General features: G+C 36.7%; 1 protein-coding gene across 1 annotated transcript in view; it reads left to right on the top strand.

Moving 5' to 3' along the window:
- Positions 1-15,301, top strand: part of LOC104158461 (probable phospholipid-transporting ATPase IIB) — a gene marked incomplete at both ends in the record, with an annotated part of 78,299 nt that overhangs the window by 39,152 nt on the left and 23,846 nt on the right. The window contains one exon of the mRNA XM_009696123.1: positions 8,711-8,853. Within this exon, the coding sequence (XP_009694425.1) occupies positions 8,711-8,853 (143 nt within the window). The remainder of the gene's footprint in view (positions 1-8,710; positions 8,854-15,301) is intronic.

Genomic DNA, 15,301 nt, shown 5'->3' with positions numbered 1-15,301 from the left:
AACATATGCCACTGAAAAACATGTTGATTGAGCAGCTCATTTTCAACTTAAGAGTTCTTTAATGGACTTGTGGAATAGTTATTTTCCAAGGATAATTTCTAGGATACACCTAATCCCATTTTTCAGTTGCTTGTGGGAGATAATACACAAAGTGAAAGTATTAGAGAATGTGATTCGTTTAGTTCTGAGATGGACCATATAGTTACTCTGTGGAAGGTCAGAGAATCTATCAGAGAATGCTTTTCTCTCTAGAGATTTATCTATTTCTATACCAACTTTTCTTCAGCTCAGATCATTTGTATACAGGGTTCCTTCCCACACTGTCAGCAAAATAAACAACTCCAGTCTTGCCAGTGTTCGAATATAACTACACTTCTCTTCCTCTCTTCTGGATGTTAAGCATGGAAATGACTTATTCTTTAGGCTGTATTTGGAGCACAAACTCTTGGAGACAAAAATTACAAGGCTAATGACACTGAAGCACCAGGTGTTGTGTCCTCTCATTATTTTAAAAATAGCTATACAGGGAAATAATGAACTTTTCACAGGTAAAGGAAATGGACGTGAGAGGTTAGGATTGACTGATACAGGCAAAGCATATCTGAATTCATGCACACATGAAATGTGTTGATTGATGGTTTCAGAGAATTCAGGAAATTTCTAAATGTGGAGCTTTTTTGCAGTTGTGTTTGGGTTTCGATTTGCAGGGCAAGGGAACTTCCAGGTATGCAATAAAAATAATTTTTCATGAACAGACATGTTTGGTGAAGATCATCAGGAGGAGGTAACTAGCTGTTACCAGAGTATAACTGATCTCTGTGCAGCCTTTCGTATAAGTAATAGGAAGAGAAACTTTTTTTTTTTGCTCTGAGGAGCAGCTAGTTCCTTGTGTTTTGGCTGCTTCCTAAATATTCCTCTAGATCAATGTTACTTCACTGTGTGAAGGGTATTACTGTGGGACATGTAAGACTTCAGAAGTATAAACATAAAGCAACTGGAAAAAACAAAACAGACACCACCACCACAACCAGACAAAAAACATAACCCAACAACCAACGCCCACCCACCCACCCCACAACATTGCACGCAGTCTGTAGTGTACAAGGAATCAAACAAAATGGAGAAAAAGTAGTAGTAAACAAACTTTGAAAGCTTAGTCCAGCTCTTAATTGGTTGTAAGCCATTACGCACAAAAGATTTTGAACAGCCCCACACCCCTAGAAACATTTGGCACTTAAAAATGACTCTTCTGTAATTGACATTTCTTTTTCCCCTATGGAGGACGCATACGGAGCCCAGGGAGCCTGCATAGGCAATCTACTACCCTACAAAGTTAATCTATTTGAATTTCTTAAAATTTATTGGGAAAGGAGGATAGAAAGCAAGTCCTTGACAGACTGTCCAAAACTAAATAAATCTCTCTAGGATTATGCTCACTCATTCTCTTGAGTTTTTCCATGTTCCTTGGTATTCCTAGGCTTTTTTCTAGTTGACTCTAGCCAATCTGAGATGCATTAATGCTTATCCGTCCTCCAGTGGACTATCTTCCAGTGTCACGGAGACCATTTCATTACTTGTTTTAAATAAAATCATTGATTGAAATACATTCTCCGTTAGTTTACAAGATCTCATCTGACTGTGTCATTTAGTGCAGTTATCACATAGGAGGCTGTGTCCTCAGATATGTCCATGCTGCTACTCTTTGTGATATCAGCATGGAAGTTCGTAGGCCTGTGATGGGTTGGGTTTTGGTGGTTTGGTTTGGTTTTTTTTGAGGAGGGGTGGGGTTTTTTTAAATAGTAAAGTGCTTTTGTTGTATTTTTTGGATTGTCTATTTTCTGAATGACAAAGAGTAGAGGGCAAAACTAATGAAAAGTCAGCACCTCAGGTGGGGGAAGAGGAGGTAAAGCTTTGTCATTGTTATGCTTTTACCTGGTTACTCAGTTTATCACTGTGGTTATAGATACATTCTTTTTAGTTTTCTATCTTTTTAAAATCAGGCTTACATTTTTATGAAGGGAGTTTAATTTCCCTTTTGTGTGGAACTGAAGACGTTTATTGTACACATTTAAAATTCCAATACAAATCATGTAAGTCTTGAGGAGTTTTTCCTTCAATTTTTGCAGCTGCTAATTTGATCAGTTGTTTTAATTTCATTTTTTTAAAAAAAAAAGCTGTCAGAGAGACAGTTACCAATATTTGTGGTTTTAAGTACAAGAGAAGAGACTTCAATCAATGTGGGATGCCAGATACCCGCTGTCAACTACTGAGCTCAAAATCCAAGTGTGTATATGGGTGCAGGAAAGGTGATTGGGCTGTTAGAGAGCCTTGCCACAAAGCAATTCTGTCCTTTCCCCAGCATTTAGTTGTAGCGTCTCTTCATCAGCTTGCTTGAGCTGCCATAGTTCAGGTCAAGGCCAAAGAAAAAGCTAGCCTTAGTGGGGGTACTGCACCACCAAACTGGATCCCCTCCACCACCAAGTAACGGGGCTTTGTTTATTCATTGTCCAGTCATCTTCAACACCTTGAAAGACAAAGTGAGTTGCACTTTGACTTGAATCCTTTTGTTTGTTGGTTTGGTTTTTGGTTTTCACCCCAAAAATGTAGCCAGAAAAGTTTTTCAAGATAATTTAGGCTTAGCCAGGCAATGTTTGGTGAAATTACTGCCTTGTGTATACAGGCATGTGAATCCTGTAGCTGTACCTGCTTCCACTTAGCTGTTAAGAAATGTAGAGGATTTACCATAAAATGACCAGATATTGACTGGGGATCTAGTAAAAATGTGTATCATCCAGGCTTTATATTTAGTAGCAGTTTAAACCTGGATTGATAGAGGCTTAATCACCCATCTTTTCGGGAGGATCCTTTAGTTTTGGTGTACACAGAAGCTGAAGTGTCTTTTGTCCATTCCTGCAGACACTCCGAGGCTCCTGGGCACTGAGCCATTCTACCAAAATAAGCTGTCCCAAAGGTCTGGAAGGAACTGCTTTGCACTTTAGTAAAGTTTTGGGGGCACTACCTGACTCCTGGCTGCTTTTTTTCTGGGTCTTGAAGAGGAAGAGGAGCATTTAAAGAAAAACCTTCAGGTTATGTCAGTCTGTTTTCAGTGGGCAGTGAGGAAAACACTGCTAGGAAGTCTTGCATCTGAAGCTAATTAATACCCGATTAAATCCTGGATCATACAAATAGGAAATTTTGTGTATTCCCAAGATCCAGGGAACTCACACCTATGAAGGACTGTAGTGTCTGTCCAACATCAGGAAGCATCTATGCTGTTTTCAATCATATTGTAGCTTGTGCTGTCCGTGTTGGAGCTCTAATCTTTGTAACATATAGGTGCAAGAATATCAGTATATGTCCTCTCACATATACAGACAGAATATATATTAGATACATGATGCAAAGCTTTCAGTGTGGAAGAACTAAAGAGCTACTCATAAAGTAGTTTAAGCAATCCTTATAAATGTGTATTATGCTTCTATACTATACCATGATACATAATACAATCTATATAGAGACTGAAAAATATTATATGAACCTTCTTGGTATTTTACAAACTAATTTTGACTTCTTCGTGCAACAGGAGCTGTGGTGTGTCTCTCTCATGCTAAGAGTAAGTCTTACCCTGCCCGGTATGGTGCTGTACTACTACCTGAGCTAGCTTTGTGCTTTTTGTACAGTGTCTGATATTCATGCTACATGGAGAAAGCACAATCAATTTTTTTTAAAAAAAAAAAAAGTCATTTTTTAACTGGTCTATTGCAGTACATCTTTTTCCTTTCTAACCTTACAACATTGCTTATTTGCTCCTAGTTGTATTTCTATTTTTAATCTAATAGTATTACAGTAAGTAATGCCAAATTTGTCTGGAGTACACTAAAAATATTCATATTTTTAAAATTATTTGTGTTAGACATCTAATGTCAACATTATTACCATTGTGTAAGAGGCTTAATGAAAGAAGACATCTGACCTGATAAATGTGAAAATAACAAAGAAACATTTTTAATAGGAAGTAATTCTGAGCTGCTTATGCTACATCTCTTGTGTGAAGGCGCTCGTTTGACATGCATTCTATTTGTATTTTGCACTCTACTGTGTTTTCAGCCTGTAAGAAATTTATAGATTAATTTTCTCATTAATTATTCCCCAAATTTCCTCTGGAAGTTTTAAGTTCTACCTATGTTACAACATCTAATTATCTCTACTTAGGTTGCATGTGGCCCTGGAAAAACATGTGCCACAGTCACTATAGCAATACAAGGTTGATACACATTTTTTTTGCCAACACATTTAAGCATAAATGCGTGGGATTGAGTTTTCTTTTGAAGTTACATTCACTGCCTGGGTTTTATCTATAGTGCTGTGTGTACCTTCTATCATTTCCTTTTATGTGCTTACGTAAGAGTCAAAATTTAGAAAAATTAGTCCAAGAGAACTAGTGAGACCCATTATGAAGCAAAGAAGAACAGAGATCTGAGGCTCTTCTTGGGAGTATCAGACAGGTAGCGGAAAAAACAAAATAAAAATTGTATTTGAAAGAAGTAACTTCTGTTTGGTTCTGGTTTTATTTGTTTAGTGCCAGTTAATAGGAGTTGTCAGGCTCCAAAAATCACTTTCTGTGAAGATTTAACTTTCCACACATGTTGAAGTTAAAACAGTTTTGGTTGTTTCTTGACCAGTAACTTTAAAAGTATTCCATATCATTTTCTAGATTGTAAATAATGTGTATGTCTGTTTATAGTTTATGACTGTTTCATGCAGGTAGCGATATGGGAAGGTTAGGAGGTGTAGCCGTAGGGGATTGGGTACAGTTTTGGGTACTAACATGACCCAAATATGATCTCCAGTATTTCACTTAGAAAAAAAATCCTGAAAGTAAAGCAATTACATCTCAATTACTTAATTTATTTTGAAAATTGGATATCACTAAGGGTACTGATACTGTATGTGGAATTTTGGCAGGGCTTGTTTTTTGCTACAAAACTTCTGCTTCTATACAGAACTGCTCAGGAAGTTCAAATAAAACTATCATACGATTTTGATTCAAATTCATACTTGAATTTTGTTAGGCACGGCATCACTTTGTTCACAAAATTGTCTTTGCTAACTTCATTAACTCTTGGTTGCTTTTCACTGAATCGTGAAAGGCAGAATGTTTCTGGAGTTTCTAAATGTGTTTGTCTGAAACTTTCTCAGTGAAAGCCCTTGCTTATTGGCAAATTTGTCCATTTTGACTAAAAAAACAAAAACAGAAATCTTCACAAGGGGACCTAATGTCGTTACCACTTGGGAAAAAAATGAAATTTAGAAGTCCTGTAAATATGAATTTGTTTAACGTGAAACAGTGCTGATGTTATTGAGGGAATAAAAGCAAAAGTATCTGGTTTTAACTTGTAGTAAAAAAGCAGTGTGGATTCTGAAATGTTGCATTATTGATTTGTTCTGTAGCTGAATTGTAGAGAAATGCCACCCTGGCTCTTAGTGGAATAAATCCTCAAGTTGGATAAAAGTTGCCTAAGGTTTGCCTGCTGTAGGGTAACTAGTGCTGAGGTTGAGAGACGGGAAACTTCACACTCTTACGTTCACTAAATACACACGTTCTCTGCAACACCCTTCAAATAGCTATATTAACATACTGTGTTGAAAGACTGCATGTGAAGTGGTTTGCTAAAAATTGGTGTTACTGATGCAACGGTGTGCTAATGCTATGGTGCTGTTCTGTGCATTTTCATAAATGATTGGTATATATGGAGTCTTTTAAATGGGATGACATTGAGAAAGATTTAAAAGCTGGTGAATTTAAAAAGTTTTTGGTTATATAATGAGGTTTCTTAAAGTCCACATAAGATTTATGAGAAATGATAGCTCATATTGTCAGGCACTGAAAGACAACAAGCACCAAGTGAAGAAAGTCAGAGCAACATACAGTGTACAAATTTTAGAATTAATACTAAAAATGGATATATGGCCCTCATCTTTTGTTTATTTTATTCCTGTTTAATTTGTTACTCATCTTAACAATTCAAGCATGTACCCAGTATCTCTCTGTGTGCCAGAAAGCTGTCTTGGACTGTAATAATCAATGGGGAGATGTTATTTCTCTGGTGGTCCATGATGCCAGCTTTCTGTTAGGTCCATCAGCATAAAGAGGGTACCCTGTGTTCCACTTACCCTAGCTTTCCAACATGCACTGCTAATTCCTAAAATACCTCGATGCTTTGAAATACAGATTTTTTTTCCTCACTGCTCAGCAAGAGAGGCTGTCTTTTTTTCTTAAATTATATTTAAGTGAGATTATAATTCGATGTGTAGAGAAAGTATTTAGAACATCAAAACCAGGTAACACACATGCTTATAAATGATGCAGGTGAAGATATGAACTGCAGTTCAGCTTTGTGAGACTTTTCTGATTTATTCTTACTGAAGTACAGTTTTTCCTATCTGGATGACTTTGTAGGTCTCCATTGGTAGACCAGCCATATGGATTTCTCTCTTTGTGTGCCATATACCTGAGATTGCAGCTCTCAAATAGAGCTTTCATCTCAGAATTCCTGTCTCAGTAGCCCAGGCTGAAAAAAAAAAATTACAGCCCAAATGCTTCTATGAAGTGGGGTGATGAGTGGCTCTCATCTTTCACTTGCTGTACTTACTCCTGGCTAGAGCAAATGTCTAGCTGTTCGTAAAGTAAGCGTGCTTCTGTTTCTCTTCTCAAGCTAGACAGCATCCTTTGTACTTGCCTGACTATCTAACAGATTCTCGTCTCAAAGACAAGTAAATCTTCTGCTGTTTCTTCTGTTGACTAACAGTGGAAGTGGGAAGTGTGTTACATTGGTTCTTGTATTCTCTCTAACTGTGCAGGTTAACAGACATACATAATACAAATACTGGTTGCTACTATTGACTCTGGATTGAGTAAGACAGGGTAAAACTGTACTTAACCAGTGTGAGGCAAGTGACTTTGAATATTTTTCTGCTTGTTAGAGTCCTCCTGTTGTCTGTCCTAATTTTTTTTTATATGTATTTGCGTGTCTGAAGACAGCTGATTGTTAGGTATGATATTGCATAACTAGTTGAGGTGTATCACCAGGTACAAGGATGGTTTCCTGCTGCTGCTGATTTTAATGGGAAAATAAGAGCTAGGTAAAGAACAAAATACCGTCTTGAATGGTCAAGAATCTTGCATCAAAAAGGCTTGTTTCTTTTTGTGCTAGAGCGTGTGTTGTCTTCTGCTGTACAAATTCAGGAAGGAGGGGACATGGAATAAACTGAATTTTTTCGGTGTGTGTTGAAATTTCAGACGTTCTCACAATTCTAGTTAAATGCCTCTCTTCTTTATGGGATATTGCAGTTTGTGACTCAGTGTTCCCTCCGCTATTAACCTCAGGTAATTCACAATCAATCTGTCGCTGTGATTGCAAGAGGACAGATGAAAACTGTTCATGGCTGCTGTTTTGGTTATGCTGTAAAGCAGCGCTTCAGGACTGTTAAAAAAGGTCTGAAGTGCATTAGCAGTGTTTTGACTTTGATATATACCTTTGAATGGTTTTAAGAGTCATGTTATTGTAAATCTGTTACTACACTTGGGACTCTTAAGTCCTGTACACTGGGCAAATTAGCTACAGATAGTTCATGCAGCCACTGTCCTAGCTGTTTTTTCAGTGTTTCTGTTAGAGCATAATCAACAGAAATGAACACATGCCTGTTCCTTAGTCACTGTTCCTCTGACATGGTAGCAGGAACATGGTGAACAGCAAAAGGAAAGGAGTATTTGAAAGTTTTAGAATAAGGTGGCACAGAGTTTTGAGTTGGAGCATTTAATTTTGGGGAAGAGCAATGTGATTAAAGTTATCTCTGACCAGCATGAGTGAAGAGTTTTTTTATTATAGGAATACAACACACAAGGGCAATTAATTCTTGTATGACATAATGTGGAAATAATAGCAAATAAATGTGCAGACACTGAATGAACTGGACAAAAATAGTTTCGATTTTTCACATCTATGTATAATCAGTAAAACTTGCTGCAAATTACAATTTTTAGTACACAGCTACCCAGAGGTTCCTCATTGCTGCTGGCAGTAGCAAGTCCAGCACACATGCTGTCACCTGAGGGTGCATTTCACTGCTTGGGCACTGTTCTCTTTTTGTAAGAGAGAGCCTCTAACTACATTTTGGGAAGGACAGCAACACTGTTCATTGATTGTGGTGGGAAAGAGAACTTGACAAATACAGTTGTACTTACCTAAAGAAAAAAATATATTTTTAAAAAGCAGTGACTTGAAGAGGTACAAAAATATCTGTATTTCACATCATAAAGAAAACATAGGTGTTGGGTTTTTTTAAAAAACTGTGACTTGAATAGCGATCTGGTGATCTTGATAAAGTGTAATAATATTCTCATCTGTATAAGTGTAATAATGTGATTATGTCAAGAATCTCCACAAAGTGTTGCAATCTGTCGCATGCAGAAGGCATGGTATTGCATTTCTTTGTATTGCAGTAGCTTCTAAAAGTCTGGAATAGAGCCTGAATTTCTAATGTGATACATACTCTCAAACACATAACAAAAGGATTGTTCCAAAATTTTTGTTGCATATAGTGTTAAGCTTTTTTTTTTCCAGGTATCCTAAAAAGAGCTTCTAGTTTTATGGTTGTAACTCACTTTGCCTAATATTCACACTGATTATGATATAAATTTCCTTTGCAGTTTACGTGTGAACTTGGACATGGGTAAGGCAGCCTATGGGTGGATGATTATGAAAGATGACAATATTCCTGGAACGGTTGTTCGAACTAGCACCATACCAGAAGAGTTGGGACGATTAGTTTATTTGCTAACGGATAAAACAGGTATATCAGGTTACGATTCTGAAATATGACTTGTGTAAAATTTCTGATCTTTATTCTATATTTGAATATGTTAATATAAGAATAGATTTAGACTGCTGATTTTTATTTTTCAGTAAAACTTTAAGCATGTGTTTGAGGACTTTATGCCACTACCAGTAGGCTTAGGTGGGCTGGTACTTACACGTGAAAGTCAGTATTTGGTAGTAATCTGGTTTCTTCCGGTGGGAACACTCCTGCTACAGTAACGGGACACTGGATAGCATTAGTAAGAGTACCATATATCTTACTCTGAGAAGACTCCGTATTAGCACTCGGGATGCTATTTTAGTCTGCACCTCACTTCTACTGCAATATTGTATGGTAGTTAAGAATGACCTTCAAGAGAGCAAGTCATTTCCAAAAGAAATCGTAAGATCAGCCTGCAAAATGACATCTGGTATCCCCATGAGGTTAGTTGCTCTTTATGTTACAAAGACCAGTTCTAGAGCTGCTCTATGATTTCATCATCATAACAGTGACCTGTTACTATACCTGACCTGGTGTACTGTAAAACCTAACCCTCACCTGGACCAGAAAGTAGGTAAGTGTGTAAAGAAGTCATAGCTTGCGCTATGCTGCTGTCTGCCATTACGACTGAAACTTGTTACAATCTTACCATGCTCTTAGTTCTAGATGTATTTAAGGAATCTTAAAGTTTATTTTAGAAAATACCATAATAAGTAACAAGTTAAATTCTGTAGGAAATACAGTATTTCTTCTCTTTTTTTGGTTCTTTCTGAGATTGAATAAATTAGTTCTGGTAGACATACTAGGTTTTTTAAGAGACTAAACTTTTGAACAGAGAAAGTTGTTTCTCAAACAACTGAAGAAATTTAGTGGTTTTAAGTAAAATATAGTTCAAAATGATGAGAAAGCATTTGGGGGTGGGGAGGGCAGGGGTTGGCCTCTGTAATGCTGTTCAGAAAGCATAATACACAATTTACATCTCTTTCTGCGTGAAACAGTTCCATGTTCCCTCCCTTTCTGAACACTTCCATTACTACATATATTGAAATGAAATGTAGGTTTAATATATTGTCACATTTTCAATACACACTTTCTTTTTTTTCTTTCTGTAGGTACGTATGTTACCCTATACAATTCTGAATGCTGTTCTTCTGTTTCATAAAAGATAATGACAACTGCCACCTTCTTTCTTAGCATGTAGAAAAGTGTATTGCTAATTACAGTGTGGTAATTCTTCAAAGCAAGTGAAAAATTCTTCTTTTAACAAGTTTTATTTCAGTTAGCTAATGATTTGTATGCTATTTGAAACTGCTTATTGATTTTAATTGCACCCTTCATCACAATAATTTATGTAACTTTAAGAGCGGTGTCGCATCCGAAGGCTTGAAATATGTAATTTACAGCATATGTTTGGAAAGAGGGAAGTATGTTCAAAAATAATGAATTTCAAAACAATGCAGTAGAGTTCATTCACCCAAAGCACTACTTTGTAAGCAAAACCAATGTGTACTTCTTAAACTTTTCTGATAGAGAATCTAGTTGCCATACTGAACTGGAAATGCAGTTCAAGTGTTGAGGTATTCTGCTTACAGTTAGACTGCACTGAAAATTTTAAGAGGCTTGCTAAATAAAATGCAAACAGTTCATTCACGCAGCTCTACAATGCAGGAATTATATTCTGACTCTGGTGACCGGTTTATATTCTGAGGCACAAGGATCAGTGTACTAGCTTCTTTTCCTCAAGCTGTATATACCTACTACTCTGAGAAAGAGAAGATTGTTTGAAAAAGAAAAAAAGAAAAAAAAAAAGACGCTGCAATTCTGTTTCTAGAAAGGCAACCAATACACTTAACCTTAATACAACAGTAATTTGAAAACAAAATTTTTGTCCTTAAAAAAAATAATAAATTTTTTTTGGCAACGTAAAATTTAGTGATACTGGGGTTTTCAAGGCAAAAATACTGTGTTACGTCTGTAAAGCTTTGAAAGGATGCGTTTTATTGACTTGCATGTACAAAGAGAAAGAACCCTGGTTTGCTTCTAATCGTTTTTTTTGGTTTTTTTCAACCCACATCGTGCCACTTGCAGTCACAGTAGTTCTGTTTAATTTTAAGAAGCACTACTTGCATTCTGGCCTTTCAGAGTGCATACTTAAAAGGGGTTAAATAGACAAATGTTAAAAGGCTTTTACTAGCAAATGTGTTTATATATAGTTTGGAAGATTGCTAGCATTCAACCTCAAAGGCTTTTCAGAGCAGTGAAGTCTCCTGAGTTCTGGAGGAAGGTCTGAATCTGTAAGTTAATGATGTAAAAATGAAAATAAAAGCAGTATTCTAAGGCAGGAGTTCCAAAATGTTTTGGACTACCAGCCAGCAGTTTCACTCTGTGGGCTTTTATCCAAGTGTTAGCTGAAAACTGATGTAAGTGAAAATAAGCCTGAAGTCCAGCAGACGTCACCAGCTTCAGAACACTGATGGTGTTCTTGCAGACCACACTCTTCAGATCGTGATGGGAAATGCTGCTCAATTTTATTCGTCTTAAATGCCCTGCAAGTTTTAAACTGTTTTAATTCTGGACAAACATGTAGCCAAGGTACCTTATACCGGAGTATATCGGTAACTGCTTCCAGTTTCCTTTCCTGAATACATTTGGTCTCATTCTGCATTTTATCATAAATGTGAAACATACTGTTAGGTAATGAACAGAATCTGTACAGTTAATCCATGATTGCCATATCATGATTATACACTCTTCATGAGAGCTGGCTTCAGTACATTCTCGCTTGATTTTTCAGTGTTAGTTATATAAACCAGTTGATTCTGTTCTTCTGCCCGCTGAAGACTTGGCTGTCAGAGAAGAAAGAGATCCAGTTTTGTAGCCGTCTGTCCAAGTGGGTGCTACTAAAAAGCAGGACTAAAAGACTGGTCTAGTTAAATGTAAACAGGTGAAGTTTTTCTCAATATTGAAAATGAAAGGGAATCCAGAGAACCGTCTGCAAAAGTCTTGTATTGTGGTCCAAGCTTCACTGGAAATGATTGAGAATTAGTTGTTGAGTCTAAGGAGCATTGCATTACTAACATAATTGCAAGGTAGTCCTTTGTATGATTGTAAATTGGGTTTGTGCTTCATCAATAAGCTTTTTGACAAGAAGCGTCCATCACAGTGGCTCTCTCATTTGCCACAGTAGAATAGAAAATGAAGTATTCCAATAATTGCATTATAGTTTCCTTATTGTGGGACAAGAAAGCAATGTGGTATAATTAGGTTTGATTGGAGTGCATGTTTCCGGTAAGATCTGAAATTAATGATGTTGCTATAGTGACACATCTGCGGCCACCAGTGCGTGAAACATAAAGTAATTCATTCGACAAGAGAAGACATCTGTTAACTGCAAGGATGCAGAGCATATTGACACTGACCAGAAATACTAGACGTTATGTGATAAATGAACAAATGATGCTGAAACAGGAGGACAGATAATTTGTACTTAATCTGCTGGGAGAACTTTAATCTTCTCACTGGTTGCATTTGACAATGCCATTGTTTAAAGAACAATGCTGCAGAGAACTCATAAATTTTAAAACTTAACTCAGGGTGCAGCCTATTAAAGCAATACATTAATTCCTTTGTTAGGGAGTTTTTATCTTCATGTAGAACAAAGCCATTACTAAAAACACCCACTAAAACAACAGGTTTTTTAGGACTCACATTTTAATTATAGCATCCATTACCCAAAATGCCATGTTGTTTGGACTTGAATCACATATAAGTTTGACAGAAAGGCGTCATCCATTATGGCGGCGAGGGGGGCAGTTACTGGCGGGAGTGGTTTCCAGCATTTTCCAAGGGCAGCTGAGCATGATATCTCATCCTCTCCAAGGGCATAAAAAGATTCTGATCACGAAAGAAAAATAAAGATATTTGGCAATATTTATTGAACGTTTTTGTTGCTTAGGATGGCAAACCTTCTGTCATTCGCAACAACTACCAGAGTATTCAGCTAAAACAAACGTGTACAGTCTTCCATGCATACACTTGTATTTGAGTTCTGTAATTAACATTTTAGCGGGTGTTTGGACCAAATGAGATACTTAACAGATATAATAGTTGAACAGATGCATAGAGCAATGGGATTCTTGATTTTCTGGGAAAGCCTTGTGTTAAGAGGTTGGTGTATATGGGCTTTTTCATTAAACGTACCTAATGTAATGTACTATTAGAATAGTGAATTTCAGTAATTGTTTCTGAAAATTAATCTTTTAAGGTATGCTTTAATTGAGTCTTTATTTGTTCAACATAAGGTACCACAGAGAAAGTGATTAAAAAAAATGCTGATGAAATAACATCTCCTCACTTCACTTTGGTGGATATATATTGATGCTATTGCCCTTACACTTCCTCTACCTCTCTGATTTTTGGTACTGCTAAGGTTGCAGGGTGAGTAGAGCAAACTAGGAATGGAAAGTTTTGATGGAAAGATCCTATGGGAAGCTTCCAGGCATGCACTCAAAGGAGTCCTTATTTTGTGGCTTCTGTTGGACTCCTATTGACTGAAAGTGCACGGTGTATCCAATGAGTACAGATGTTGTTCCTAGGTATTGCGATCATTCTTGTGGGAGGCAGAAGGCACAGAGGAAGTAGCTACTGCTATTCATAACTGTGTTAACTGTTACCTTCTGCCCAGGAAAGAATAAACACATCTCAGCTCTCTTTGTCTTTGCCCTCATTCTCAATGAGTTGTACTGGGGTTTGTTTGGTTTGAGGTTTTGTGGTGGTTATGTTTATGGCCTGTTCGTAAGCTTGAGTGAGCAGACATATTCTATATACGTGTCTTACCATGAGTTTTTCCATTTTATTTTCTATACCAGGTTATATTTTTTGCCAGGGCTCATAGAAAGAATTTGCATCTCCAAATTGTCACCAACAGTTTAATTATTAAGAGCATTAGGCCCGATCTCCCTTAAAGTTTCCATAGAAATGCTCACATTTACATGGACTTTTTATCTTATTTTTTAAGCAAATGGCTCGAGCAAAGTACTCGTATTTTATGGAAAGTTACTCACCCTCTCTATTTCTCACAAAGTTATTAATTATTCTGCTGTACATATTTTCTTGCTTTTTTGTTTTGGCCTTTTTAGATTGTTGGTATTGGTCCAAATTACCATCTAGTAATATAGGATCAGAAAGATCTGCATCTGCTTCTCAAAAACAAAATAAAAATACTCTACTGCTCTGTTGTGAATCACATCTGTTGCCACCCAGGGAATGATGCCTTCAGGACTTTTTCCTTAGAAATTAATTTCCTCTTTGCCTGCTTTACTCTGTGTTTAATGATACGGGGCGGGGGGGGGGGAAGGCTATTGGCTTCATTAAAGAACATACACAATTGCTGAAGAAAAATTTAGCACTAACTTTTTGTCAGGATATTTTCCTTGTGTGGTACCTGCATTCCAGAGCAAAGTTTAAGAATGTATAATAGTAGTTGTAGTTCATACATTGACTAGCATAATTTCTGGAAGCTTTTCTAAAATAAGCTTTTTTTCATCTAATTAATCTTCATATTAGCAATGTCCTGAAAGTGTGGAATTGATAAGTAGGTCTTGAAAAAGGTCTTGAAAAATAGAGAACTCTTTCACTGTTCTTTAGTACTTAATCACCTTGAGCAGACTAGAGAGCTCAATTGTTTTTCATTCCTAAAGTGGGCTATATTAGAAAATCTACCTCTAGATATTTGAAGAGTTTGGGGCAGAAAGTAAAAGATGTGTTGTTTTATCAAAGTGTATTGGTCTTCACTAAAAGACTAAAATTTAAGACAGAACTGCTGCTGAAGTTATAACATGGCTGGTTAGCACTGTGTAATATTTGGAACAAGTTTGTTGGGAATGTTTCTGTGCTGTTTCGGTGTTTCATTCATTAGGAGAGTTTAGAAGTAAATTCTTAATTTGCACATGTGGTGAAACTAAACTTCCATGTGGATGACTGAAAAAGGTGGGTTTTGTTTTATTTTTTGCAGAAATTTTTGGGACCAGTTTCATAAATGCAGCTACCCATGTTTGTCTAATAACACTTCAGGTTTATTGTGACTATTGTTGAAAGCCGTACACTAGTCTTAAGCATGAGCAAACTGGAATTGTTGTTTCTTTTCTTTCTTTTTTCGTTTTTTAATTCTTTTTTATTACAATTTTGTGTAGCAGGTAGAAGTCTTTTCATATATCATAGATGTTTCCTATTACTGTAGTTGTTAAAAAGGATTGTATAAGTAACATATAAGATGCAAGTATTGAATCAGGATTGCCAGAATGTTTATTTCCATGTCTTTACAAGCTGATTCTTTTTCCTTGCCTGTTTTTCCTAAACCTCCTGCCCTGGCTCCTGATTGTTGCAAGACAGGAAAATCTGTATTCTGCTCAGAAGCTTTTCTTCTCTGCTTGCTGAGAAGGAG

Source organism: Cariama cristata, unplaced genomic scaffold (assembly GCF_000690535.1).
Source record: "Cariama cristata isolate BGI_N322 unplaced genomic scaffold, ASM69053v1 scaffold17562, whole genome shotgun sequence".
In the NCBI taxonomy this organism is placed as follows: Eukaryota; Metazoa; Chordata; class Aves; order Cariamiformes; family Cariamidae; genus Cariama; species Cariama cristata.
The sequence above is the reverse complement of the archived record's forward strand: the minus strand, read 5'-3'. Positions and strand labels throughout refer to the sequence as shown.